Source organism: Tricharina praecox (genome assembly GCF_024521635.1).
Source record: "Tricharina praecox strain CBS 144465 chromosome Unknown BZA05scaffold_8, whole genome shotgun sequence".
Classification (NCBI taxonomy): Eukaryota; Fungi; Ascomycota; class Pezizomycetes; order Pezizales; family Pyronemataceae; genus Tricharina; species Tricharina praecox.
In genome coordinates, this window is record NW_026250410.1 from 589,144 (window position 1) to 613,887 (window position 24,744).

The 24,744-nt window shown below is 54.1% G+C and overlaps 7 protein-coding genes across 7 annotated transcripts; 5 read left to right on the top strand and 2 right to left on the bottom strand.

The window, feature by feature from the left end:
- Nucleotides 1-1,269: 1,269 nt before the first annotated feature.
- On the bottom strand, nucleotides 1,270-2,296 carry BZA05DRAFT_417615 (uncharacterized protein; the record flags this gene model as incomplete). The annotated part of the gene is made up of 2 exons (XM_051485469.1): nucleotides 1,270-1,330; nucleotides 1,521-2,296. 2 exons carry the CDS (start codon nucleotides 2,294-2,296, stop codon nucleotides 1,270-1,272), a joined length of 837 nt encoding a protein of 278 aa, XP_051340782.1.
- Nucleotides 2,297-4,270: 1,974 nt separating this feature from the next.
- Nucleotides 4,271-7,107, top strand: BZA05DRAFT_261816 (uncharacterized protein). The gene is made up of 5 exons (XM_051480137.1): nucleotides 4,271-4,977; nucleotides 5,070-5,491; nucleotides 5,550-6,066; nucleotides 6,120-6,444; nucleotides 6,498-7,107. The coding sequence occupies exons 1-5, from the start codon at nucleotides 4,535-4,537 to the stop codon at nucleotides 6,879-6,881; spliced, it is 2,091 nt and encodes a 696-aa protein (XP_051340783.1). The 5' UTR covers nucleotides 4,271-4,534; the 3' UTR covers nucleotides 6,882-7,107.
- Nucleotides 7,108-12,383: 5,276 nt separating this feature from the next.
- BZA05DRAFT_261895 (uncharacterized protein) lies at nucleotides 12,384-13,462 on the top strand. The gene is made up of 3 exons (XM_051480138.1): nucleotides 12,384-12,430; nucleotides 12,512-12,712; nucleotides 12,774-13,462. Exons 2-3 carry the CDS (start codon nucleotides 12,662-12,664, stop codon nucleotides 13,353-13,355), a joined length of 633 nt encoding a protein of 210 aa, XP_051340784.1. The 5' UTR covers nucleotides 12,384-12,430; nucleotides 12,512-12,661; the 3' UTR covers nucleotides 13,356-13,462.
- A 1,337-nt stretch (nucleotides 13,463-14,799) lies between these two features.
- On the top strand, nucleotides 14,800-16,338 carry BZA05DRAFT_393740 (uncharacterized protein). Its single transcript, XM_051483258.1, has 3 exons — nucleotides 14,800-15,190; nucleotides 15,280-15,829; nucleotides 15,892-16,338. The coding sequence occupies exons 1-3, from the start codon at nucleotides 15,063-15,065 to the stop codon at nucleotides 16,108-16,110; spliced, it is 897 nt and encodes a 298-aa protein (XP_051340785.1). The 5' UTR covers nucleotides 14,800-15,062; the 3' UTR covers nucleotides 16,111-16,338.
- A 109-nt stretch (nucleotides 16,339-16,447) lies between these two features.
- BZA05DRAFT_393741 (2-nitropropane dioxygenase) lies at nucleotides 16,448-18,047 on the top strand. The gene is made up of 3 exons (XM_051483259.1): nucleotides 16,448-16,663; nucleotides 16,729-16,892; nucleotides 16,966-18,047. Exons 1-3 carry the CDS (start codon nucleotides 16,654-16,656, stop codon nucleotides 17,857-17,859), a joined length of 1,068 nt encoding a protein of 355 aa, XP_051340786.1. The 5' UTR covers nucleotides 16,448-16,653; the 3' UTR covers nucleotides 17,860-18,047.
- Nucleotides 18,048-19,682: 1,635 nt separating this feature from the next.
- BZA05DRAFT_425003 (uncharacterized protein) lies at nucleotides 19,683-22,565 on the top strand (the record flags this gene model as incomplete). The annotated part of the gene is made up of 3 exons (XM_051485939.1): nucleotides 19,683-19,850; nucleotides 19,945-20,172; nucleotides 20,238-22,565. 3 exons carry the CDS (start codon nucleotides 19,683-19,685, stop codon nucleotides 22,563-22,565), a joined length of 2,724 nt encoding a protein of 907 aa, XP_051340787.1.
- A 908-nt stretch (nucleotides 22,566-23,473) lies between these two features.
- BZA05DRAFT_262005 (uncharacterized protein) lies at nucleotides 23,474-24,412 on the bottom strand. Its single transcript, XM_051480139.1, has 2 exons — nucleotides 23,868-24,412; nucleotides 23,474-23,765 (listed from the first exon to the last, which is right to left on the bottom strand). The coding sequence occupies exons 1-2, from the start codon at nucleotides 24,212-24,214 to the stop codon at nucleotides 23,567-23,569; spliced, it is 546 nt and encodes a 181-aa protein (XP_051340788.1). The 5' UTR covers nucleotides 24,215-24,412; the 3' UTR covers nucleotides 23,474-23,566.
- Between the last annotated feature and the right edge of the window lie 332 nt (nucleotides 24,413-24,744).

Below are 24,744 nucleotides of genomic sequence, written 5' to 3' on the forward strand. Positions count from 1 at the left end.
GCACAATAACGTACATAGTGCAGAGAAAGCTTTGTCATGCTAGGTGCTCAAGTAATTCCTAGACTGTGGTAAACCTATGACGACAAGATTCCTACGGAAGAAATGCCGTGCTGAGCAGAATGCTCCGGTCACTGAATCCGGTATGCATACAGTACGATAGAAACCCTCTAGTTTCACAAATACTTACTGTGAGTATGATGAGACGTGGTGTACGCAAGCAAGCAGTTACGACATTCGTGTAGTGTAGGAAGTGCCATAGGCCTACGGAACAAATACTGTAGAGGAAACGATACGGATTGAGCTGAATAGGTACAGTAGAGCTGTCGAGTCCTTGCGGAATTGAAAAGTAGTTGTCAGGCAGTGCCTACACTACGTAAAGTTTTACGCTGCTGTACTATACATAGTTCTACCGGATATCTCCAAGAGCCCTTCAAGATTTCTTCAGTGGTAAAAGTCCTCACGTATGTATTTGGGAATTCCGGATGGTTGTCATGCTTTCATTCCAATCCAAGCACCCGCAGGCTGCCAACCACCGATGCCCTTCCAAGTTCCCACACCATCCATCCATGGGGCTCGTGAGTCGTGAGCCGTTGCTCTGAATACCGCGCTGGCCTGGCCGAGCCCCAGATACATAACACACTGTCTCCGCTGTGAGCAGCATTAGTACTGGCTTCGCCGCGGATAACCCACGAGCATTTATGGCCTTTGTTGTCTGGACTCTGACCAGTGACAGCCCCCTGTTTGGCGGAGTGGAAGAGAAGCTGTTGGCGAGAGGAGGAATTGATGGAGGAGCTGTCGGCGAGAGGAAGTGTGTGGACTCCTCTCTCCCCCATCGGTGGGCTGGAGGGGTGGGTGTTGGCAGCGGAGCCGTCTGCAACTCCGTTGTGCCATTGCATCTACCAAACCCCACGATGCTATAAATTATGATGCTACGCTGCGCATCGTACCTTAAGTTGTACATTCATGTTTACTTTATTTTCAGCGAATGGTTGAGACTTGAATGGGCAACTAAGACGGGCGGAAGTGAGCGACGCCGATGCACAGATATCGAGTGAGCAGGACTAGGAAACACGACGGGGTTCTATGTAGTAGAGTCCTTACCACAATACAACACATCACAAACCCAGTCATACCCAACTCATTGACTACATAGTGGTGACAAACTCACCAAAGGCGAGATGAAGGAAGTACTTAGAAATCGCGGAAGAGCAAGAAGGAAGGTATCGTACAAATCGGCGAACCGATTTGCTACTGCTATGTCATGGTATATCACTCGAGATTCCAATTCTTCCCGCCGGTTTTGGTGGATAATGAGTTATTCATCCAGATTCTGGATTCTAAAGGCTTACTATAGCGATATCCTAAGATCTATGTATTGGAACCGGCATCAAGGCCCAAGTCGGCGCTTCCAATAGAAAAAGCACATCACTCCTGTACGTCATTGTATTGGAACACATTCTAATCCTCCCCCTCACCACCCCCCTCATCCCCTCCTCAGCACGCCCACATGCAGCACATACCCCCTCTCGCCCCCTAGCTCCTCACTCAACCTATCATCGGGGACCCTATAGACCACAAACCTGCGCATGAACTCTATCAAAAAGCACTCCATAACATCCGGACTCCTCGTCTCCTGGGCGACCAGTACCAGCGTCCTCCCTCTGTTCCCCTCCCCCTCCCCCTCCCCCTCGCCGTCGTCCTCGCCCTCGCCACGATGCAGCCGACACGCCGCCACAAGCGTATCGACAAACGCGGGGACGAGGCCCTCGTTATACACGCAGTCGCTCGCGATCACCAGATCCAGCGGCCCACCCATCTTGCGGAGTGCAGGATGTGAGGGCAGCTCCGTGTTCTCCCAATCCACATCGATAGTGACCACGTTCGGCGGGCGATAGCCCTGCTGCTTTCGTCTCGGGGGAGGGGGAAGGTTTGCGGCAAGATTTTGCGCGGCGAGCTTTGTCATGCTGGGCAGGTCGCTCTGGTAGTACGCTGCTACGCGGGTGCCGACCGTCGCGGCGAGCACGGCGGCGACGCCGCAGCCGAGCTCGAGGACTGTGCTGCTGGGCGTGAGGAGTAGGGTGAACGGGCTGCCCGGCGAGAGTAGGTACCGCGCGAGGTGCGGGGTTATGGACCAGAGCACTGCGCCGGTTGTGCCTTGTGTGGCGTTGGAGCGTAGGAGAGAGGGGGATTGGGTGAGTGATAGCGTGAACGGCGGGATTGAGAGGGTTATCCCCACCGCGTTGGCAGAGTGCATCCCCAGCGGCCGCGCGGACGGCGCGAGCGCGGCTAGGTCCATGGTTTCTGTGGCGGGTCAGCGGGCGGCGTAGGCGGGGGGAGAGGCATTGCGGCGTGAAGGGTAATGTAGGGCATTGTGGGTAAAGGGATTGACAGGGGAAACGGCGCAATATCGGGGCCGGCATTTGTTTTGTGTTTGCGGTATGTAGGGTACGGCATGGAAACAGCGGAGCGGCGTTACGGTGCCGCTGCGATCGCCCGGAGCTGCAAGTCATCCTTGGATGCCTGCAGCAATCACCCATTAGCGACGACGGCACCGGTGAGTGTAAAGTAGAGTGCGTGCTCCTCCTGCCATCGGCCATCAGGAGACAATGTCGCATCGGCTTCCAGGGCACGACGCCATCCATCTCGTGCGCCGGTGACACCGAGGCGATGGGCTGGAATAGGTAGCTGACTCCCCCCCCGCCCGAATCTTGGAGGGATCGGAAGTCGGGAGCGAGAGCGCGAGCGAACGAGCGAGTGAGGGCACGGGGATGGATGGTGCTTTGTGGAGAAGGAAGGAAGCGAGGCTTGGAGGACAAGGCCAAGAAATGGGGACCACTCCGTTGTGGGGGCGGGCCAGAATGGATCGGGCGCACGAGAAAAAAAAAAGTGGAAATAGCATTTATGCGATGCGTGTCACGAACCTTCGTATGCATCCTCAACAGGAGGGCCGAGGAGATGGAGGAATGTCGATACCGCCGTTTCTGCGGACATGGCTGTCGTCCAGTATTTTCGCCAGCAAGTTCGCTTGTCTTTTGGGTGGTCGCGCTCGGGAGTCGGAGGTGCTCGGAATTGTGCCGAGGGGTGTGCCGCGCCCGAAATTGATGTCGGCGTTGAGGGAATTGCGGATGTTTCGGAAATTCAGTCAACCTCGACGCGAAAAGGCCAAGGCTGCCGAGTGCCAAGTGGTGAACTTTGATCCCGTGAACCTCTTTCCGTCTCAACATCCAGGAATGAGAGAGAGAGGGGGGGATGTTTATCGTCTATTAGGTACCACATGAGAGTAGTAGTGGCAAGCCAGACGTCAACCTCTGCTAGCAGTGCGGCTGTGTCTAGAGGATTCTGGTGTTTTGCGGGGCTTGGTGGTGGTGGTGACGGTGGGCACACACTTCCAAGCGGGCTGGGCTGGGCGGCACAGCTCACGCGTCCACAGCGCCGTCGTAGTTGTTGTGATGTTGGCTTTTGTTCCCCACGAACGGAGGTTGCCGCACCCAGCTCCCCTCCTCTAGGGGATGCTGAGCGAGCTGCGAGCACTAGGTAGCATCTGGAGAGAGGCATCACATCTGCATGCACCGCTCCGTATTTTCGACGCTTCTGCGTGGTGGTCTGCGATGTGCTCAGCCAGCCCAGTGGCAGTCCGGGAGGTGTCATTCGCTCGCTTCATTCGCCAAGAACCCACCCATCCGTGAGACGCTTGGGCTTCTGTGCTCCTCTGATAACTCGGAATCAACCTCTGGAGTCTGGAGCAGAGTAGAGTACGATGGCGATGCCTTCCATAGCATTGGTCCGATCGTTGATTTGATGGCTGGCCACCGGAGGATAACAACGCCGACACCGGGCGGAGTGTGAGCCTCGGAGCGAGTACCGTGTGTTATGAGAACTCCATGTGGGGCAGCAACCAAGTACTCCCAGTGGCCAGCGTGGCTGTCTGCTCGTGCCCCCGACCCTCCGGCGTCGTCTGTCTGTCCGTTCGTGGGAATGTACCTACTTGTATCGACTCCGGCCGCGCGGAGAAAGGAGAAGGGGCGAGCATGCATACTTGATATCCGTTGGAATGAGGCAGATGCTGACATCTCGAACCGTCGCGGACGGAGTTTCCTGCAATGGAGTGAGCAATGCAGACAGCTTGCCATTTGCGAGTCACCCGTGCCCTCGCCACTCTGATTGGGGAAGTTGTTGGGATTTCTGTCTAACTCTAGCCAATACCGATCTTCTGCCGCAACTTAGGGCGGTCTCTGATGCTGTTGCCAAGGTTCCCGGGATTGGCTGGCTGGTTGGTGTCGCACATCACTACCTCCCCCCCATATAGGTCTCCTCCGGCCACCGTCCCTTCGCTCTCAATCCACCTTCCTTCCCTTGCTTCTGCTCCTCCTCCTCCTCCTCACCACGGAACCTTTCCTATAAAGACGGATCCCCCATTCAATCCCTTCCCGCACCACCGAACCCCCCAAATTATAAATTCACGGCACACTGTTGCTGCACCATTCCTACCGGTCGACCCTAGCGAACGTCATTCACAGCAGCTTCCTCATCAGCCATGTCGAATCCGAAGAAACAGATCCTCTACCCCATCGCGACGAAGAAGCCACCGTACTCCCTCCAGGTGCCAGGCGTCGAGAAGAAGCCTGGTGAGGGAATCCCGCGCCGTCACCCTCTTTCCATCGATGCCCTGACCACCACCCCCGATCCCGAGGTCAAGACGCTCTACGACATCGTCGTTCGCGGCGCGAAGAAGTACGGCGACTCGGAGTGCATGGGCAGCAGACAGCTCATCAAGACCCACACCGAGGAGAAGAAGGTGAAGAAGATGGTGGACGGCGAGGAGCGCGAGGTCTCCAAGAACTGGACCTTCTACGAGATGAGCGGCTACACTTGGAAGTCGTTCGTCCAGTACAAGGTGGCGGTGGACACATGCGGAGCCGGCTTGAGGGCCCTAGGATTGGTCGCGGCCGATAGGGTGCACATCTTCGCTGCTACAAGGTATGTGATCTTCTTCGATGCGCGTTTGTGATTCGAAGGGCGGGCTACGGGCGAAGAAAAGACGGTGGAGCTGATCGCAATGACGTATCCAGTCAGGAATGGCTCACCATGTCGCATGGATGCGCGTCGCAGTCCATGCCGATTGTCACCGCCTACGATACCCTTGGCCAGGAGGGATTGCAGCACTCGCTCGTCCAGACCGGCGCCAAGGCCATCTTCCTGAACCCTCATCTCCTCAAGAACCTGATCAACCCCTTGAAAGCTGGTACCAACATCAAATACGTCATCTACACAACCGAGTCGCCGCCCAAGCAGGAAGATCTTGATACGTTGAAGTCCGCGCACCCGGACTTGACGATTCTCACCTACAATGAATTGATGGAAATGGGAAAGGCCAACCCCGTGGATCCGGTTCTGCCCGATCGCGAAGATCTGTGCTGCATCATGTACACTTCCGGATCCACCGGTACCCCGAAGGGTGTCCCTCTTTTGCACAGAAACGTAATTGCCGCGGGTAGGATCTCTTACCTCTCGCATGCGCTTCTTCCCAAGTTGCTAACGCGCTTCCGTAGTTGCTGGTGTTACCACAATCGTGGGTCCTCACATCACTCCAGGCGACTTCGTCCTCAACTTCCTCCCCCTGGCACACATCTTGGAACTCGTCTTTGAAAATGCCATCATCGTGTGGGGTGCAGCGATGGGCTACGGCAGCCCTCGTACTCTGTCCGACAAAGCCATGAAGAACTGCAAGGGCGACATTCGGGAGTTGCGACCAACAGTCCTCGTGGCGGTTCCAGCCGTTTGGGAAACCGTCAAGAAGGGTATCATGGACCAAGTTTCGAAGCTTCCCGGCTTCAAGCAGAAGATGTTCTGGGGTGCAATGTCACTCAAGGGCGCGTTGCTGCAGCTGGGACTCCCCGGTGTCGGTGTGATCGATAACGTGGTCTTCAAGAAGGTCAAGGAGGCGACAGGTGGGAGGATGAGGATCTGCATGAACGGAGGTGGACCGGTTGCGAAGGAGACGCACCATTTCATCTCGATGGCCATCTGCCCTATGATCATGGGTTACGGTCTGACCGAGACAGCCGCGTGAGTTTCTTTTCCTCTTACACAAACCTGCACTCGAACTGACGATTTCCTAGTATGTGCTGTCTCATGGACCCCACCGAGTGGGATAACACCTCGCTCGGAAATCTTACTTCTAGCGTCGAAGTCAAGCTGGTCGACTTTGCCGAAGCCGGATATCTCACCGATAATACCCCCGAACAGGGAGAAGTGTGGATCCGCGGTGACTCGGTGGCCCCCAGCTACTACGACAACGAGGAGGAGACCAAGGCAGCATTCGAGGATGGCTGGTTCAAGACTGGCGATATCGGCGAGTGGGATGCCAACGGACATCTCAAGCTGATTGACCGCAAGAAGAACTTGGTCAAGACTTTGAACGGAGAGTACATTGCTCTGGAGAAGGTTAGTTCCGTCGATATTTAGGCTCGTATGATTCACTTTCTGACATAACTCAGCTTGAGGCCGTCTACCGTTCGACTCCGGTCGTGCAGAACCTGCTCGTCTACGCCGACCAACAGCAGGCCAAGCCCGTCGCCGTCGTCTTCCCCAACGAACCGGTTCTCAAGGCCCTTGCCAAGGAGAACGGCATTGCGGGCGACCACCTCGAGGAGCTCGTTCACAACCAGAAGCTGACATCCATCGTGTTGAACCATCTCCTGACACAAGGCCGGAAGGGGGGGCTCAGCGGGATGGAGATGCTTCACGGAGTCGTGATGACGGACGAGGAGTGGACGCCACAGAACGGCCTCGTCACATCGGCACAAAAGCTGAACCGAAAGGGCATCGTCAAGGCCCACGAGGAGGAGATTAAGCGTGCGTACGCCAACAGCTCGCAATGATCTGGTTGATTGATGCCGGTGGGTGAGAGGGGGTAGCTTGATGATTTTGGATGGACTGTTAATGGTTGCTTTTCTTTTTGATTCGTTTTTTTTTTATTCTGTACGCTTGGGTCGTCGTTTTGTCGTCATTGCGTGCGAATTCAGCAACGCGCTACGTCTTTGGTTTGCTTATTCCTTTCTACTGCTACTGCTGCTTCTGGTCTTGGATCCACTCCACGTTTATTCTTTTTGCCTATTCATTTTGGAGATTTGGATTGTTATGGTTTTTGTATTCAGCCAATGGTTTTTTATGATGGGACGCGAGTGCGCGAGGGGGTATCAAGTACCGCTTATTTTTGTGTGGATGTGGTGGGTGATGTGTGGTGTGTGATGTGATGTGTGATGTGTGCTGTGTGTTGTGGGTGATGTGTGCTGTTTATTACCTTGGAACAATGTTTGTCCCGTTGTTTGTATGTTTGGGGACTTGATGCTGATGCTCATTCTGATTCTGATTCTGATTATTTCAACTTGTGAACCTCTTTGTGAACTCCGCGGGCTGCTTGCTTGCGGTGTCGGATGTGTCGTGATACTTTACTTTACCTACCTACATCTTACTGTGTGTTCTGTGTGTTCTGTGTGTTCTGTGTGTTTTGAACTGTTGCCTTCTGGATTCTTGATACAGTCGACCGTGGAGACTGGCCTGCCGAGATCTCACCACCCGCATCCCTAGAGGTATCACCACCCAAGCCTACGACCTCATCGATCCACGCACGCTGTCGTCGAGCACACCAACTGCACTGCAGCGGAATCTATTGAACGGAGTCATCGCCCCCCCCCCCCACGAGCGTCGAGAGCTTCCCACCCAATCCCAAGCCTACGAGAGCTCAACCGTCAGATCTGTCACCTCAACAATTTCCACTACTCGTCTACCTCGTATCCTCCACTACCATCGTGACCACCGCCCATCGTGACTCTGTGCAGCCGTCGTCGTCGTCATCAAGTGGCGGAACGCACAGCGCTACTACCTATATGTATACATTATGTGCAGCACAATTCAAGATCCGGGCCCGGAATGCATATGACGCCGAGGCCCCGAGGCTCCGTGCCGTGCTGTGCTGTGTGAGGGTTGTGAGGGTTACACAAGTGACAGGGCGGCCTGCGGATGCCGACGCAGCGTGGCAACGCCGGTGGGGAGGTGGGACCGTGCGTGGGACGGCAGCGTGGTACGACCGCGCGGCGTAGTTGCCGTCGGTGGTGGGGGGTGGGTAACTACCATAAAAGAGAGAGGGAGAGAGATCTTCAATTTATTTCGCATGCAGGCGGGTGGCAAGGGGGAGGGGGGGCGAGTGCGGATCTGTGAAGCGTGAGGCGTGAGCAGTGCGTACTGGGAGCGGGTACGTGAGTGAGTGAGCGAGAAAGTGGCAATGAATACCTGAATTGTGACGAAGCTCAAAGTACCGTATTGGCCGAGGGCCCCGGGTTCAGTGCGTTTTGTTTTCTTTCATCAATGCATTCGATCTTATGACCTTAGTAGGTAGATCATGGCAGAGGGTCTAGATACATGCAGCTCTCTTTTAAACACAGGTGGGCGTTCTGGATCAACGCTCGATGGGATCACCGCTCGACGGGGCCTCCCAGTTGGGCGGAGAAGGATACTTTCTTGCGTGCAGTGAGGAGGCAGGCCGCAGGCGGAAGGCGGAAGGCAGGGTAGAGGCGGCGGATGAGGCCCTCCTCCCAAAGGCTCCCATGGGCCTGTCACCTGTGGGATGGACGCGGCGAGGAGAGACGAGTACATGCTCTCTCTCTCTCTGGGAGGAGGGGGAGTTGACGAGGAGCGAGAGGGGCGAGAGGGGCGAGGGGGGGCGAGAGGGGCGAAAGGGGCGAGAGGGCAGGGGGCCCCAGGGAGTTGTGCCTGTTCTATGTATAGACGGTGCAATGAACTCGGTGAACATACTTGATGATTGTGGTGGAAGAAGAAGTCCACGCTGCCCCCGCCCTATATAACTGATCGAACAGAAACCCAATGTATAAGTCCCTAGGTCAGTCGATTGCGCCGATAATACTCACAAGATATCACCCGTTTCAACTGAACGGATCTTGTTGTAATAGGTATCGAGTCGTTCGTTCCTTAGTCGGTCGTTCCTTAGTCGGTCGTTTCTTAGTCGCTTACTCGGTCATGACGCCGATAGGCACTGGCATACTACCTGACCTTTCTCTCTTCTCTCGAGGCTTCAGACTCTCCCAATACAATACTCGTTCGTTACTATTCAACAGAACGGAGCTAGATCGATGTTTCAGACTGGGTGAGCTGAACTCTGGTATGTACGACCTATGGCGTAGCAGCCTGCAGGTAGCTGGGCCCTAGCTCCGGCGTCTTCACGCCGTCACTCGAATCGAGTGACATATAGACAACCACTCGTTCCTATTCACGAAACTCCATTTCCACCACTCAGACATGCCCAAAACCTCATGTAACGTCTCCTCCGTCTTTTCCCTCACGCATATCACCATTTTTGGACAGTCTCGGCGCATATGCGCGCCGAGGCGTGCTGAGCCGTCTTTTGGCGGGGATCATGCCATGGCCCACCTATAAAACCAGCGAGAACTCGCCATCATCTTCTTCTCTTCTTCTCTTCTTCACATCACTTCATCATCATCCTTCTTCTTCTCTATCTCCTCGGAGCATCACTTCATCATCCTTTCTCTCCTTCTCATCTACTCATCGCTCAATCATTCTGAAAACTAACTTTTACACGCCCACTTACTCGTCCTTCTCCTACCTCGATCGACTACTTCCTCATCTACTCATTGCTCTCTCGTGTTGAAAACCAACTTCTATACACCATTTCCGCGCCATTCTCTTTCCTCGATCGACTACTTCCTCATCTACCCATCGCTCTCTCGTGTTGAAGACAAATTTCTACACGCCACTTCCTCGTCCTTCTCATGCCTCGATCGACCATCTCCTACATATTACTTCTTCGTCCTTATTTCTGACTCCACCTCATCACTTCCGCTTCCTTTCCTCATCTCACCATCACTTCCTCACTCTTACTTCTCGTATCATCTTCAGCCACCTCTACAAGGTGGTTGATCTTCCTTTCATCCTTTTCATCTCCCATCACCACCCCATCCTCAGCCTACCCAGTACCTACTCGACCTCCAGTCAACAAGGTGAATCGACTGGCGGTTCAATCGAATGGGCAGTTCAATCAGATGAATCGGTTCGGCACGAGAATCAACGCAACTTGCTCCCTCGTCTCTACTTACTCTTCGAGTACGAGCTCTTCGACTACTGAATGAAGGCCGCTTGACGGCATTACGAGGCGAAAGCCGGGGGGATATGGACCAGCAACCCACAATACTGTAGGTAATCACTACGATCACTATGTCTGGCCCGGTATACTAGCTAACTAACTACTCGCAGCCCCCCGGCCTGTTGGCCCTGCTCACTCCCGACATTTAGTTTTCTCCGGAGATCGATGTCACGCCTTTCGTGCAACAGGCTGGCGATTACGTACGCGAGATGGTGGAAGGACAATATGAATTCTGTCAGTATGAAGATGGGAGCAAGTTCGCTCGCAGTTTCAATAGGCTGGCGGTTACGTGCGCGAGATGGTGGAAGGACAATGCGAATTCTGTCAGTATCAAGATGGGAGCGAGTTCGCTCGCAGCTTCAACATTGAATACGCGAAAAGGACCCGAGGAGAAAGATGACAAGACGGACGCGGATGCAGTCGTCTGGGCCATCACCATCAACCCGGGGGGGCGGGCGGGTTGATCGGGGAGGGTGGAGCGCAGGGGGTGGGGCGCAGAGGGTGGGGCGCAGGTTTTGTCTCGGGGGTAGGGCTGGGCGAAGAGCAATAGGAAACCTGTATTGAGCTCGCGGCGAGCGGTTGGTGATAGATGGGTGGAAACGGATATGTAATCTGCCATGATCTACCAAGGTCGAATGCAATGATGATTAAACAAAACAAAAAGGCTGTTTGCGTCACAGCGTACCATGAAATCATCAGTCACCCTTCTTCCCAAACTACTGGATGCTTAAGATGATTGAAAGATACCATAAATGTCCGTCTTCCTTTTCGAACGGCGGATTACTATGCTCGGCGTGAGTCGTAACAGCAACTCATCAATCTCGTCTTTTTGGGGGGGACTTATGCAGGGCAGGGCTGGAAGGATGAACTGCTATCGTTGATATGTAAGTTCCTGCACCCTCAAATCTCACTCTGACGCCTCACTGGCTTCGTCTTCTCCCGCAGATCTATACAGTGTTTACCCTCATCGCCGCCTGTAGATGTTGTAATATCTCACTCGTTGCTTAGTCGTTTATGCGGTCATGACGTCGGGAAGCACTGGCCGCCTACCACCGCTCTTTTATGTCTTCTCTCGAGGCTTTCAGACTCTTAACAATACAATACTTGGAGTTTTTTTGTTCATTCATTGATTGCTCCCCGTTTCCCCGCCACTGTCCAACCCAACTTTCATCAGGCGCCCGATGTGACTTTCCCTGCCCCCGCCGTGGCCTGTCCCAACGATGTATGAGCGCACCAAAGAAATGACACTATGAAAAGACAACTTCCACTCCCTCGACTCGTCCCTGCCTCACTACAAGTCACTAGTTCTCGTCGCCGCCTCCTGCCTCTTCATCAGAAGATGACATGCAGGAAGGTGTAGATGGAAACAGCGGGAGTGATCCCGGTTCCTCAATCTCAGCACCCTCCTCCTCCTCCTCTTGCCTCAGGTCCGCCTCCCTTTTCTCCCGCTCCTGAGCTCCTACTCGGATACCTCACTTGCTGCATCTTCCTCCGTAGCCTCTGGCATCCATCTGCCCACATCAGTGGAAGAGAGGAACTCTAGGATGGCCTTACTGCATCGCTCATCTGCAAAGAGGTCCCGGATTTTGAAGCGGTCTTTGCCCCTCCCTGTCTGCTTCCGGACTTCTGCCCATAGTGTCTTTTGCTGAATTTCCCATTCAGGGCAATTTTTGAAGAGGTGCTCCCGGGTCTGGGTCTTGTAGCGACACCATCCGCAGCGGGCGTCTGGTCGGCTTTTCGTCCACTGGAGGTACATACTGGCCTGTTAGGCAGTGTCCTGTCTTGAGTTGGAAGAATATCGAGGCCAGGCGCTTGGGGGCCATCGCTGGATTTGGGTCAGGTCTCTGGCCGGATTTCCAGCCGTACCGATACTTCTTGTGAGTGACTCTGCTATCAGCCCATGCCTTGGTTTCCTTTCATTTGGCTTCCGAGATCCCGCGCTTCAGATAGGCAAGCGATGGGGGTGGCAGAGGTCATACAATACTTGTACACACATTCCAGCAGTATAAACTGAGACATATCGAGTGACCTTCTATGATAGTTGACGTCAGCCTCCTACACCTCACTGCATGAATGCGGCTGGATGTACGGTAGCAACCAGTCAGTCGCTGAGCTCCGCATCCCAAATCCAACATACGCACGCCTACAATGTTGCTCACCACATCCACCGAAGTACCACTTGAATGCTCTAGTCTACTCTCACCATCAGGGCCGGGTCTAGCCTTCTCGTTCGTCATATTCTATGAAATCCTCGTATGTCATATGTCCTACGTATACGTCGGCTATAACTAGTAGTGAATGATTTCCCTCAGCTAATCGCGCGGGAGCATATAGGCATCCTTCGTCCTACAGCACGTCTGGATCCTCGAGCGCGAGACGACGGAGGGCATCAGTTCGCTGTTCGTATTGCTGGGGGTAACATAATGGGGAGTCCTCGGGTGCTGTGGCAAAGGCATCGGCGGGTTCAACTGCATTGCGGCGTCGATGGGTGTTGCGCAGGTTGCGCAGCAGTGGGTCTGTTCCGTTGTTTTGTATGTCTACCGAGTCCCCCCGTCTTTCCAGCCGCCTAATGAGGATGTGTGTGTGTGCTCGGCAGTCTCATGTTGTTTCAGGCTGTGCACAACCAGCGGGAGAGCGCACCAACGGGCTGGAAGGCAAAAGGTATCGCCGTCTTGTCGGCTCTGCACTTTGTCGTGATGGCGGTGACGACATGGCGGCTTTCGGTCCGACACTCGTCGGCCACCACGACGATGACGACAGACCCGACACTTCCCCCGCAGCCAGCGGATACGCTCGTGTGGTGAGCCGATGTTTTGGGTGTGCAAGGCATCATCCTGGTGTCGATCCAATATATCTGGCAGCTGTATACCACGGTCACGTCGGCTTGTCCCGAGGGTTTCAGTATTCCGATGATGTGTATTCAGTCCCCCCTGAGTGTGGGTGGGCGGTCACCCTGGTTGCGAGGGTGGGTACCAGGTGGAGTAGTTGGATAATGTATTTAGTTCCGGGTACGCTGCAGAGCTGGCTGTTGGTTCTGTGTGTGGTGATGGAAGTTATGGTAAGGAAGTTCCGTATGGCGCTCGATAGGCTATTTGCGGCGCTAGGGAATGAGGGGAATGAGAGGAATGAAAGGAATGAAAGGAATGAGAGGAGCTCATTGTTGGCTAGGACGAGATAACGAGAGGATTTCCATCATGTCGATTACTTTCATACTTTAGGTATTTAGTCTGACAGTTTCCTTCACATATGTAGGACTTCCTCGCTTCCTCCCGGGCTACATCATGGTGGTGCACTTTGAATAAAGCCTAGTAGCGCCAGTAGAAACTACATGCACAAGAGAGACCGAAAAACATACCGACCCAACTCCGAGAAGAGCTGTTCCAACGCCAAAGGTACTATAGATTAGGTACCGAGCACAAACTTCAGATAGGCGTGGGTATGTTCTCACAGATTTTCTGAAACGGCAAGATCCATATCACCACCTGGTTTATATTGAAATAAATGTTGATATTGGATCCTTACACTTCCGGTGTTGAGAATCCGGCCAGAAATAGTATCTACCAAGTAGGTATTCGGCCCAGGAGTCCAGGACTGACTCCGACTCCGACTGAGGACTCGGTAAACTCGTGCGTTGCCGCAACGCCACCTGCTCCACTCGGTCTCCCTCCGGTAAGCTTCTTAGGTTGACTCAAACAGTCAGTACATATACTCGGCATTAGAAATCCCCGCGGAAACTCAAGGCTCACACTGGTAGACCGAATGTCCACGGCCGACGACTGCAGCCTAAAGACCAACGTTACATGCATTGCTGTCGGTTTTCAAACAGTCCCCGATTAACTGTTTGACCAGAGCACTCAGTTGAGGATCTCTGAGTCGGATTATTGCCGTCGACTGTTTGTCGATTGATATTGTCTCGCCCTGGCGGCCCTGTAGTTGTTCCGCCGGCTGATGTTGAAGAAAAGTGCGTCACCACAGCCTGGCAAACTCAAAAGCCAGGACGCGTAGTGTGGGAAAAATATGACACGCAATGGACATTCGCAATGGCATGCGCAACGGTCATACACAATGAGGGAAGAGAAAGCTCGGAGATTGGAACACAGGTGTCGTTCTATATAACTCTGTATCTCTTGCTTGTTGTATAAAAACCTCCCATGTTGTCCGCTCTTTTGTTTCTCAACTAAGAAGTATGTACCTAGACGGTCGATTTAATCACTGATTCTCCGCCTCTCTTCCGTCCGTACGATCAAACTTCCGCACCGCCCAACAACGGACGTGGTATTATATTTATGATATCTAGATTGTATAGCGGGCTACGTCCAGGAAAACGGAGAATTCTTTGACACTGTACGTACCGATAGGTGTCTTTTTGAAGTCTATTCTACCGCAAGGCCTCCTCACGTGCAAGCCTCCGTACGACGCCACACATTCTTCTATGTGGCTGGTACCTGCGCGATCACAGATTATGATGCGTGCATTACCGAATGAGGACTGTCTACTGTCAAGTGTCAGCTGCCCGAAAAATATTACATACCAATTTAGAAATGATCACGTTGCGCACGAGATGGCGGGTAACCAAAGGAGATACCAGTGGCGGATGAGTCTCGGGCATATGAGCAAATAAACAATTACATATGATTTTTAATGTCGGGACCCTTCTAGACGCTTATGGAAAATGCCGAGACGATCAACGCGTCTTACCCAGAAGCTCAGCCTCGTGGTAAGGCTGGTCCGGCCGCCATAACTATCCCCCACGAGCCCACGGTCGTTCCTCTGTTAGCTACATACATTATCTACACTCGCTCGCCCGCTCGCTCGCGCACCTTCCTTTCACCGACTTTTTCACCCGCAGTGGTGATACCTATCTAGGAATTCAAATTCCATCGCGATGGCGACCAGTCGGGATCGCGAGGAAATCCTCAAGAACGCGGACATAGCTTCGATCGGCTCGCACTGCGACATCGACACCTGCAAACAGCTCGACTTCCTACCGTTCGTTTGTGAATCCTGCAAAGGGTACGGTATCATCCGCCTCCTTTCGCGGCGCCCCACCAAGCGCGTGAATCATCGACACTCTAACACGAAGCTATCGCGAACTACTATAGGACGTTCTGCCTCGACCACCGCACCGAAACCGCGCATTCCTGCAAGAAAGCCGGGTCCTGGCTCTCCTCGCTGCGTCTGAAGCCCGCGCAATCCATCCCCGCCGCCCCGAAGACTCGAGGCCTCCTCGCTGCGCCTTGCGCCGCAGAAAAATGCAAGACCACCGTCAACACACCCACGCAGCCCGGCGTAAACTGCGTCATCTGCCGGAAACAATACTGTTTAGCACACCGACTCCAGGATTCACACGACTGCAAGCCGCTGCCGGCACCCGCCGCGTCGGTCGCCCAGGAGAAGGCGAAGGAGGCGCTGTCGAAGTTTAGGGCGTGGGGCTCCCAGAAGGGTGCGGAGACGACTACGACGGGAAGCGGAATTTTTGCGGGCCTTAGGAAGAAACCGGCGAATACGAGCGTTGCCGCTGTCTTGAAGATGAAGAAGGAGGCAAAGGGGGATGAGAAAGTTCCCCAGGAGAAAAGGGTCTACCTTTTCGTGGAGGCGGAGGCGAGGACTACGTCGGCGAAGATTCCGAAGGGCACGTTTTGGTACTCGAAGGTGTGTGTTCGAACTAGTTACGTCGTGTGGGATGGGATATGGGTGCTGACGATGCTTGACAGGATTGGAGCGTAGGGAGGGTCCTTGATGTCGCGGCAAAGAGCCTGCAGGTTACCAACCTGAACAACCAAGGCGATAGCGAAGAGAAGCGGTTGCGCATATACCACGTCGAGGGTGGGAGGGTATTGACCTTCGGCGAGAAGATTGGAGACACTACGATCAACGGCAATACTTTGGTTTTGCTGCGAGGGCTGCATATGCCCGATATGCTTGTAGAGTAGAGATGGAATGCGGGGCTGTACGACGAGGGCTCCATGCGCGGACTTGAGACATGTGCTGCTGGAACTGGTTGGAACGGATGGTTAAGATGGATGAACGGGCGTTTTTGTTGTTGATTTCACGAGCATCTTCACTTCATATATTTTCCCTACATACTTTGTTACCGCACTTGGCCAGTATATTGATAGATTTCTCTATACAAATTCGGCTATGATGGAGTAGATCTGGCTTAAAAATTCTAGAACTGCGGACATCCGTCATGGAGTTACGGCCTCGACATTGCCGACCACCACCGAAATCCCCAGACACGAGCTTTAGCGAAGATCAGCCATTACGTTGCTGCAGCCCAGATGCCTCGGCTAACAGCTTCCCCCGGCACCTGGCGAGCGCGCATTACCGCTCCACATCTGGGAAGCCATTTCCTCTTCGTTTAAAGATCTCTCTCTTCCCCACACATTTGAAGACGGTCCTAACACCTCCACCAATACTGCCTCTCTTCCTCTACCGATTATTCCCAAGTCTATAATCATCACCGAACGCCCATCATGTCTGGAAGTGAGTGCCACAGTCCCGTCTGCTGCGTGTCGGTTGTGGGTGCAGTTACTGATGACGCGAAATAGCAATCACCACCGAATTCACCAAGCTGTTCAAGATCCAGCACCCCATCGCGCTGGCTGGTATGAATGTTGCCGCTGGTCCCAAACTCGCCGCCGCGGTCACAAATGCCGGTGGTATCGGTGTCATTGGAGGTGTCGGGTACACCCCTGAGATGCTGAAGGATCAGGTTCGCGTCCCCTCTTCCCTCCCTCCCTCAGCCCCTCAGCCGCACTCGGAATCTAACGAATGTCCTTCTCCAGATCGCTGAGCTCAAGTCCTACCTGAACGACAAGAAGGCGCCCTTCGGCGTTGACCTCCTCCTGCCCAAGGTCGGAGCCGGCGCCCGCGCCACAAACTACGACTACACCAAGGGCAAGCTCGGAGCTCTCGTCGACATCATCATTGAGTCCGGCGCGGTTCTCTTCGTCTCGGCCGTCGGTATCCCTCCCAAGCCCGTCGTCGACCGTCTCCACAAGGCCGGAATCGCATACATGAACATGATCGGCCACCCCAAGCACGTCGCCAAGTGCATCGAGGCCGGAGTCGACATCATCTGCGCGCAGGGAGGAGAGGGTGGTGGCCACACTGGAGACGTCCCCACGTCCATCCTCATCCCCACCGTCGTCGACCTCGCGAAGAAGGCTACCTCGCCACTCACCGGAAAGCCCGTCATGGTTGTTGCTGCCGGCGGTATCTACAACGGAAAGTCGCTTGCTGCCTCGCTCATGATGGGCGCTGAGGCCGTCTGGGTCGGCACCAGGTTCATCCTTGCTGAGGAGGCTGGAGCGCCCAAGGCGCACCAGGAGGCGGTCCGCACCGCTGGCTTCGACGACACCATCCGCACCATCATCTTCACTGGTCGCCCCCTGCGAGTACGGAAGAACGACTACATTGAGAACTGGGAGGTCAACCGTCGCGACGAGATCAAGGAGCTCACCAATAAGGGTGTCATTCCCGTCGAGTACGACATTGAGAAGCTGGATGAGGCCGACAACCTCGACGATGAGACCATGGACAACGCCCGTCCGTTCCTGATGGGCAAGGTCGCTGCAGTGGTCAACGATAAGTTGCCCGCTAAGGTCATTGTCGACCAGATGGTTGAGGAGGCGGTTGCGCAGCTGAAGAAGAGCCAAACGCTGCTGGCGAAGTTGTAAAATTGGGGCTTTAGGCCATGGTGTTTGCTTTTACTTTTACTTTTATTTTCTCTTTACTTGATGATCACTGTGCAATACCTGTTTTTTTAGCATTGTCTCGCTGGGTTATATATTTTTTCTTTCGATTATATGGAAATGGTCTCATTCCATCTACGATAATCGTTCTCGTTCATTGGTGATCTTGTGCTCATAATTCATTGAAGTGCTTTCACTCAAAAATCTTCACAGGAAACGCGGAGACCGAGATGCACTAGAGTATCCGCCATGTCTGCTGACCAGACCTCGGCACTGGCACATGCGAGCCGATGCCTTGATAAAGTAATCCAGCGTCCACTGCAGAGTCCGAAGCTGTACCATGCGTGGGGTATATGGGACCACATGCACCTATGTACCGCTTAGATACCTACGGTACACATGTTCCCTACCCCACACGTTTTCCATGCAGACAAACAGACGGCGGGGAAAACTCCGGCTCCGGGTCTAACCAAAGTGCGTACATATCAGAATAAGTGTGTTCTGCGGAGCCGTGGAATGTGGAGAAACTTTCGGACTTTTTTTTTACACGAGGAAACCACTGGTAAAAGAAAGATTGAGAGAGCGGTATGTATCTAGAAACGGTATGTACATAGAATGCTTCAGGTATTCTGGGAATAGGCACCTAAGTAAGGTTCAGAACCGTTTCCATGCCGTGAATCGTGATGTCTCGTCTCCGTGATATGTGAGGGGGAATGGCGGTGTGATATGAATGGGGCTGCGGCTGCGGCCTGGGTCTGTCTGTCATGTGCCAACGAGCATCCAACTGTTCTGAGCGGGTCAGCCGCAGTTGACAAGCACCTCGGAGTAACTTACCGGCAGTGTAACTGTGTACTCTAAACCCTCCAACACGCCATTCACGTTCCAAGGCCTGTGAGGTACGTAGAGTACATACTGTGGAACCCAGCTGAAACGACGCCTTGGCGAGGCCGTTTTTCCACCCAGAGGTGCAGACCTGGGTGAGACGGACAGCTAGAAGTTGTGAATGTGCTGTGACTCGGTTGAGACCAGCTGCGTTTATCGGTTCTACCATGAGCGAAGGGTGTTGTTTTGATTCCATCTGAGAACGGCCAAATCAATGCACGAGTGGCGAATTTTGGCTGACCGGGTGTATATCTTGTCGGCCGGTCTGTCTGTCTTCTCGTCATTGTCGATACCGTTCCCATTGTCGCTTTCTTGTCGTTTTCGTTGTTCGATCTCGCCATTTGATCTTACCATTCAACTTACGAGGATCTCGGAGGACACCTGAATTTAACACAGGTGTCATTTCTTGCATTGTGGTTGCTTCTCTTCCAAAAATACAATAAGTCTGTCATCTTTACCCAGTTTGGGTCCACGTCCCCAGTGCTTCAATACTGAAAGTGCCATTCATTCAATTCACGGATCAATTCTTGTCCTCTCCCCATAGCACGCACTTGTTACTACCGATACCCTCAAACACCGAAGCCGTGGCAGTGGTTGCCGGAGACGCTAAACCTAAAGCTAACACGTGCCCTCAACCTCGGCCTCGGCTTACAGCGGCCGCATCCGAGCTTTCGTCATAAGCTATTACCGGTCCAGCGACAGCTTCACATGCTATTAATGTGCAGCTGTGATTCCCATAACTTGAGCTGAACCAACATCTTCTTTTCCCTCCAACACTTTTCTCCTCCACCTCCTTCTATTCTTCCTCCTCCTACTCCATCACATACACATACCTACACCCCACGCGTAGTATTATTACCTCGTAGTCCGACTCGCTCTCTATTTCTTCTACACTCGCATCGCACACACACATACATACGGAAATCATGAGCTCATCACAAGATACCCTGCGCTTCGACGGAAAGGTCGTTGTCGTGACCGGTGCCGGCGGTGGGCTGGGTAGAGCATACGCACTCTTCTTTGGTTCGCGAGGAGCCAGCGTCGTCGTCAACGACTTGGGAGGATCATTCAAGGGCGAGGGCAACGACACAAAGGTACGGGCATACCGGACCGCATTCTTTCTTTTCTCACGCGTACATGCACGGGAAGGGGGAGGGCGACGTTGACTAACGTGTGTGTAACGGTTAGGCAGCGGATGTGGTCGTGGAAGAAATCAAGAAGGCCGGCGGAAAGGCCGTGGCCAACTACGATTCTGTCGAGTTCGGTGAGAAAATCATCGAGACCGCCGTGCAGGCGTTCGGCACTGTACACATCCTCCTCAACAATGCGGGTATCCTGCGTGACATCTCCTTCAAGAATATGAAGGACGCCGACTGGGATCTGGTCATGAAGGTGCATGTGGAGGGGAGTTACAGAGTAAGTTCGACTGAGTGGATGGGGGGTGTTGGGCGCTGCAACGGGGGCTAACGGGAAATGCACAGTGCGCGAAAGCGGCCTGGCCCATAATGAGGAAGCAGAAGTATGGACGGATAATCAACACTGCCTCCGCGGCTGGATTGTTCGGAAGCTTTGGACAGGCGAACTACTCTGCTGCGAAGCTCGGTATGGTCGGATTCACGGAGACCCTTGCCCGCGAGGGTGCCAAGTACAACATCATTTGCAATGTCATCGCTCCCATCGCTGCGTCCCGGATGACCGAGACTGTTATGCCCCCGGAGGTCCTCGAGAACCTGAAGCCCGACTGGGTTGTCCCCTTGGTTGCTTGTCTTACCCACGAGTCGAACCGCACCGATTCCGGCGGCATCTACGAGGTCGGTGGTGGTCACATCGCCAAGTTCCGGTGGGAGCGGAGCAAGGGTGCCATCTTCAAGGCCGACGATACCTTGACCCCCAGCGCCATCATCAAGGGATGGGCCAAGATCAACGACTTCACCGATCCCGACTACCCTGAGGGACCCAATGACTTCATGGGCTTGCTCGAAGGTGCGAAGAACATGAAGCCTAATGAGCAGGGCGAGCCCACCGACTTCACTGGGAAGGTTGTCCTCGTTACCGGCGCCGGCGGAGGACTGGGACGTGCCTACGCCCTCATGTTCGCCAAGCTCGGAGCTTCCGTTGTCGTCAACGATGTCGTCAATCCCGACCCCACCGTCAACGAAATCAGGAAGATGGGCGGAAAGGCTGCGGGTGACAAGCACTCGGTCGAGGAGGGTGAAGCCGTCATTCAGTCCTGTGTTAAGGCTTTCGGCACCGTCCACGTCATTGTCAACAATGCCGGTATTCTCCGTGACAAGTCCTTCGCCGCCATGACCGACGAGCAGTGGAACCAGGTGATGGCTGTCCATCTCACGGGAACCTACAAGGTCACCAAGGCGGCCTGGCCCATCATGTTGAAGCAGAAGTACGGACGTATTATCAACACCGCCTCCACCAGCGGCATCTACGGTAACTTCGGTCAGGCCAACTATGCATGCGCGAAGTTGGCTATCCTCGGATTCTCTCGCACTCTTGCCCGGGAGGGACAGAAGTACAACATTCTCGTCAACACCATCGCTCCCAACGCCGGTACCGCTATGACCGCCACCATCATGCCCGAGGAGATGGTTCGCGCTTTCAAGCCTGAGTATGTCGCTCCCCTCGTCGGTGCCCTCGCTTCCGACAAGGTCCCCGCACCTGGAACCGGTGCCCTCTACGAGGTTGGCTCCGGCTGGGTTGGCCGCACCCGCTGGCAACGCAGCGGTGGACACGGCTTCCCTGTTGATGTCCCCCTCACACCCGAGGCTGTTCGGGCCGAATGGAATGACATCGTGACTTTCAACGACGGACGTTCTGACAACCCCGAGGACCCTCAGGACGCTATCGCCAAGATGATGGCGAACATGAAAAACCGCAAGGGTGGAAAGCCTGCGGCTAAGCCTGCTGCCGCTCCCAACAAGAAGGTTATCGACGCCATTGAGAAGGCGAAGAAGGCCACCGCTGCAGGGACCCCGTTCACCTATGACGACAAGGAGGTCATCCTCTACAACCTCGGTATTGGTGCCAAGCGGACAGACCTCAAGTGGGTGTTTGAGGGTGCCGATGACTTCGAGGTCCTACCCACCTTCGGTGTGGTTCCGTACTTCAACGCCGAGGTTCCTTTCACCTTCGATGAAATTCTCCCCAAGTTCAACCCCATGATGCTCCTTCACGGCGAACAGTACCTCGAGATTAAGAAGTTCCCCATCCCCACCTCTGGCACCCTCACCTCTTATCCCTCCCTTGTCGAGGTTGTCGACAAGGGTGCCGCCGCCATCGTCGTAACCCGCACTGAGACCAAAGACGCTTCCGGCGCCGTCCTCTTCGTCAACGAGACCACAACCTTCATCCGTGGTTCTGGAGGCTTCGGTGGTTCCCCCAAGGTTTCGGAACGCGGCGCTGCCACCGCCGCCAACAAGCTCCCCTCGCGCAACCCCGACAAGGTCATCGAGGAGAAGACCACCGAGGACCAAGCCGCGCTGTACCGTCTCTCCGGCGACCGCAATCCCCTGCACATTGACCCGGCCTTCTCCAGCGTTGGAGGCTTCAAGGACCCCATCCTCCACGGCCTGTGCTTCATGGGTATTGCCGGTAAGCACGTTTACCAGAACTTTGGAAAGTTCAAGAACATCAAGGTTCGCTTCGCCGGAACCGTCGTTCCCGGCCAGACGTTGCGCACAGAGATGTGGAAGGAGGGAAATAAGGTGATCTTCCAGACTAAAGTCGTTGAGACCGGCAAGCTGGCCATCGCGGCGGCCGCGGTGGAGTTGCTGTCTGAGGGCGCGAAGTTATAGGCGCGTGTGTTGTTTGTGGGTGTGAAATGGATTGATTTGGTTGTACGTTTACGGTGGGGTTAGGCTGTTTTTTTCTTTTCCTTTTCATATGCGAGTGTGTAATATGGTTGCTTTCATTTCTTATGTATGTCTTGGGATGTTCAAAATGGTCAATATTACAAGTGATTTGAAGAACTTCCGAGTGATATGTGTGACTTTTGGCGAACAATCGCCGCAGCAATTGTTCCAAGCCCCCCACCCCACATAAAGCCTTCCTCACTCTAGCCTTCTTCTCATCTCTGCTTCAATATGTACTCACGGCAAAGCTCATTGGATCCATCATGGCCAAATACCTAACACCAGCCGCTGTGCGAAAACAGAAATCGATTCTGAGTCGTGAATGAGCAATGTCAGCCATGGAGAAGAGAAGAGAAGAATCCGAGGAGATGGTATGGCAGTATGCCTACCATCGGTGCGGGGATTCAGCTATTGGGGTTTCCAAGCCACCTACCGGGGGTGGTTTTTGTTTTTGTTTTTGTTTTGTTTTTGGCGTGACGGAGGGAGCACTAGGTGGCTGTAGTTAGATATCACTCGGTACTAGGTAGTTGTATCACGTGACACGCCATCCGCCGCCGGCTGTGGAGCCGAGAATTGGCAGGAGCGACTAGTGCGCTTGAATTAAGGCTAGTCGCTTTCTTGGAAACCTCGGGATAGACAAGGGAGACGGTGCTCTTGGAGGAAGCTGAAGCACTTGACTGCACGGTTAAATATGACGAGTGACTGCTTATGATGCCACTCATTACCCACGGGTACGGAAGCTTTCGACCTGGAGACATAAGAAACACAGTGGTAGCGGCTACAGTGACGGCGGTAGTTCTGTCTGTACTGCCGGTGACAGACAGATGGCAAGCATAGTAATGCCGAAGACGTAGCAGCTTTTACATACACCCTGTGGGTACTCAAAGAGTTGCTCGGTCATTGGGTCGTTGAACTGGATCGGCCTGTGGTTATTACGTGAACGATTACTCTGAAACTTGTGTGTATGCTACACTGTTGAACGGTGTGTGCTTGCTACTGAGGGTGGACAGCGGCTGGCTTATGGTGACCTGGTTGTGGATGCCAGAGACGAGCCAGACGTGCGTGGTTGGTCCCCGGCTGCTCTGGCACGCCCACCATGAGGCGGCTGATGTCAGTGATAGGTCGTCGGGACAGTTGTGTTTACTTTGGCGTTCGAAAGAAAAAGAATAGGAGACCTGGGTCAGCTAAATGCTCGTGATTTGTTTACATGCACCGCGCGGGTGGGCGGGGGGTAAGCGTACCCACCTGGGGCAACAGAACGCCACCGTCTCGCCGGTTGCTGAAGGTACATGACCCGATGGCGGCCCCGGACACGGGCGCCACGACAGCGGGCATACGGCCGGCGAATAGTAGGTGCTCAGCCACTCGTAAGAATAGGAGTACGGGGTTGACGATGGACAGCACGAAGAGATAGCGCAACCCTGGGTGTGGTACGTGTACATAGCGTTTTCGATCAGCCCCGGCGTCTGCATGTTCCACAGCTCCGAGAGACAGTCGTCGGGAAACGTGATGGGCGTGATCATAGGCCCGAGGTTGGTCGACGAGTAGACTGTCGGGACGGTCCAAGTATTCGGGTTGGTAGTGGTAGTCATGGTTCGTTTTCTTGGGATGGATATCGCCGAACGATTGAGGTGGCGGAGAGTGAGCGCGGACGGCAGTCGTTTGGAGACCACGAACTCGAAGCGAATGGATTGGGCTCAGCACGATACACTGACGTCCCTCTCACGCTTTGAAGGTCAGAGCGGAGGACGGAGGACCAGCCTGGAACCCCACATCGAGCCTCTCGTGGTGAGGGGGGGGGGACAGTGGGGGAACTGGGAGCGCGCATGCCATGATCTACCAACATGATAGGTCGAATGCATTCATAATCGAACAAAAACAAAAACAAAAATGTATGTACAAATACAAAAACGTCTCTCCCCTTGATGGTGCGATGCCATCTTCCTGCACAGTCTTGGAGCCAATCATGTATCGAGGCGGCTTCAGTGTGGTAAGGCTGCGCATAGAAAAAGTAAATTTTGATAGCTGGGGGCTACATACGGCCCTTGGCACCGAATAGCAGCCAATGAGGATTCCTTGGCGCCATATCTACGCGTTTTTGTTTTTGTTTGATGGTTGAAAG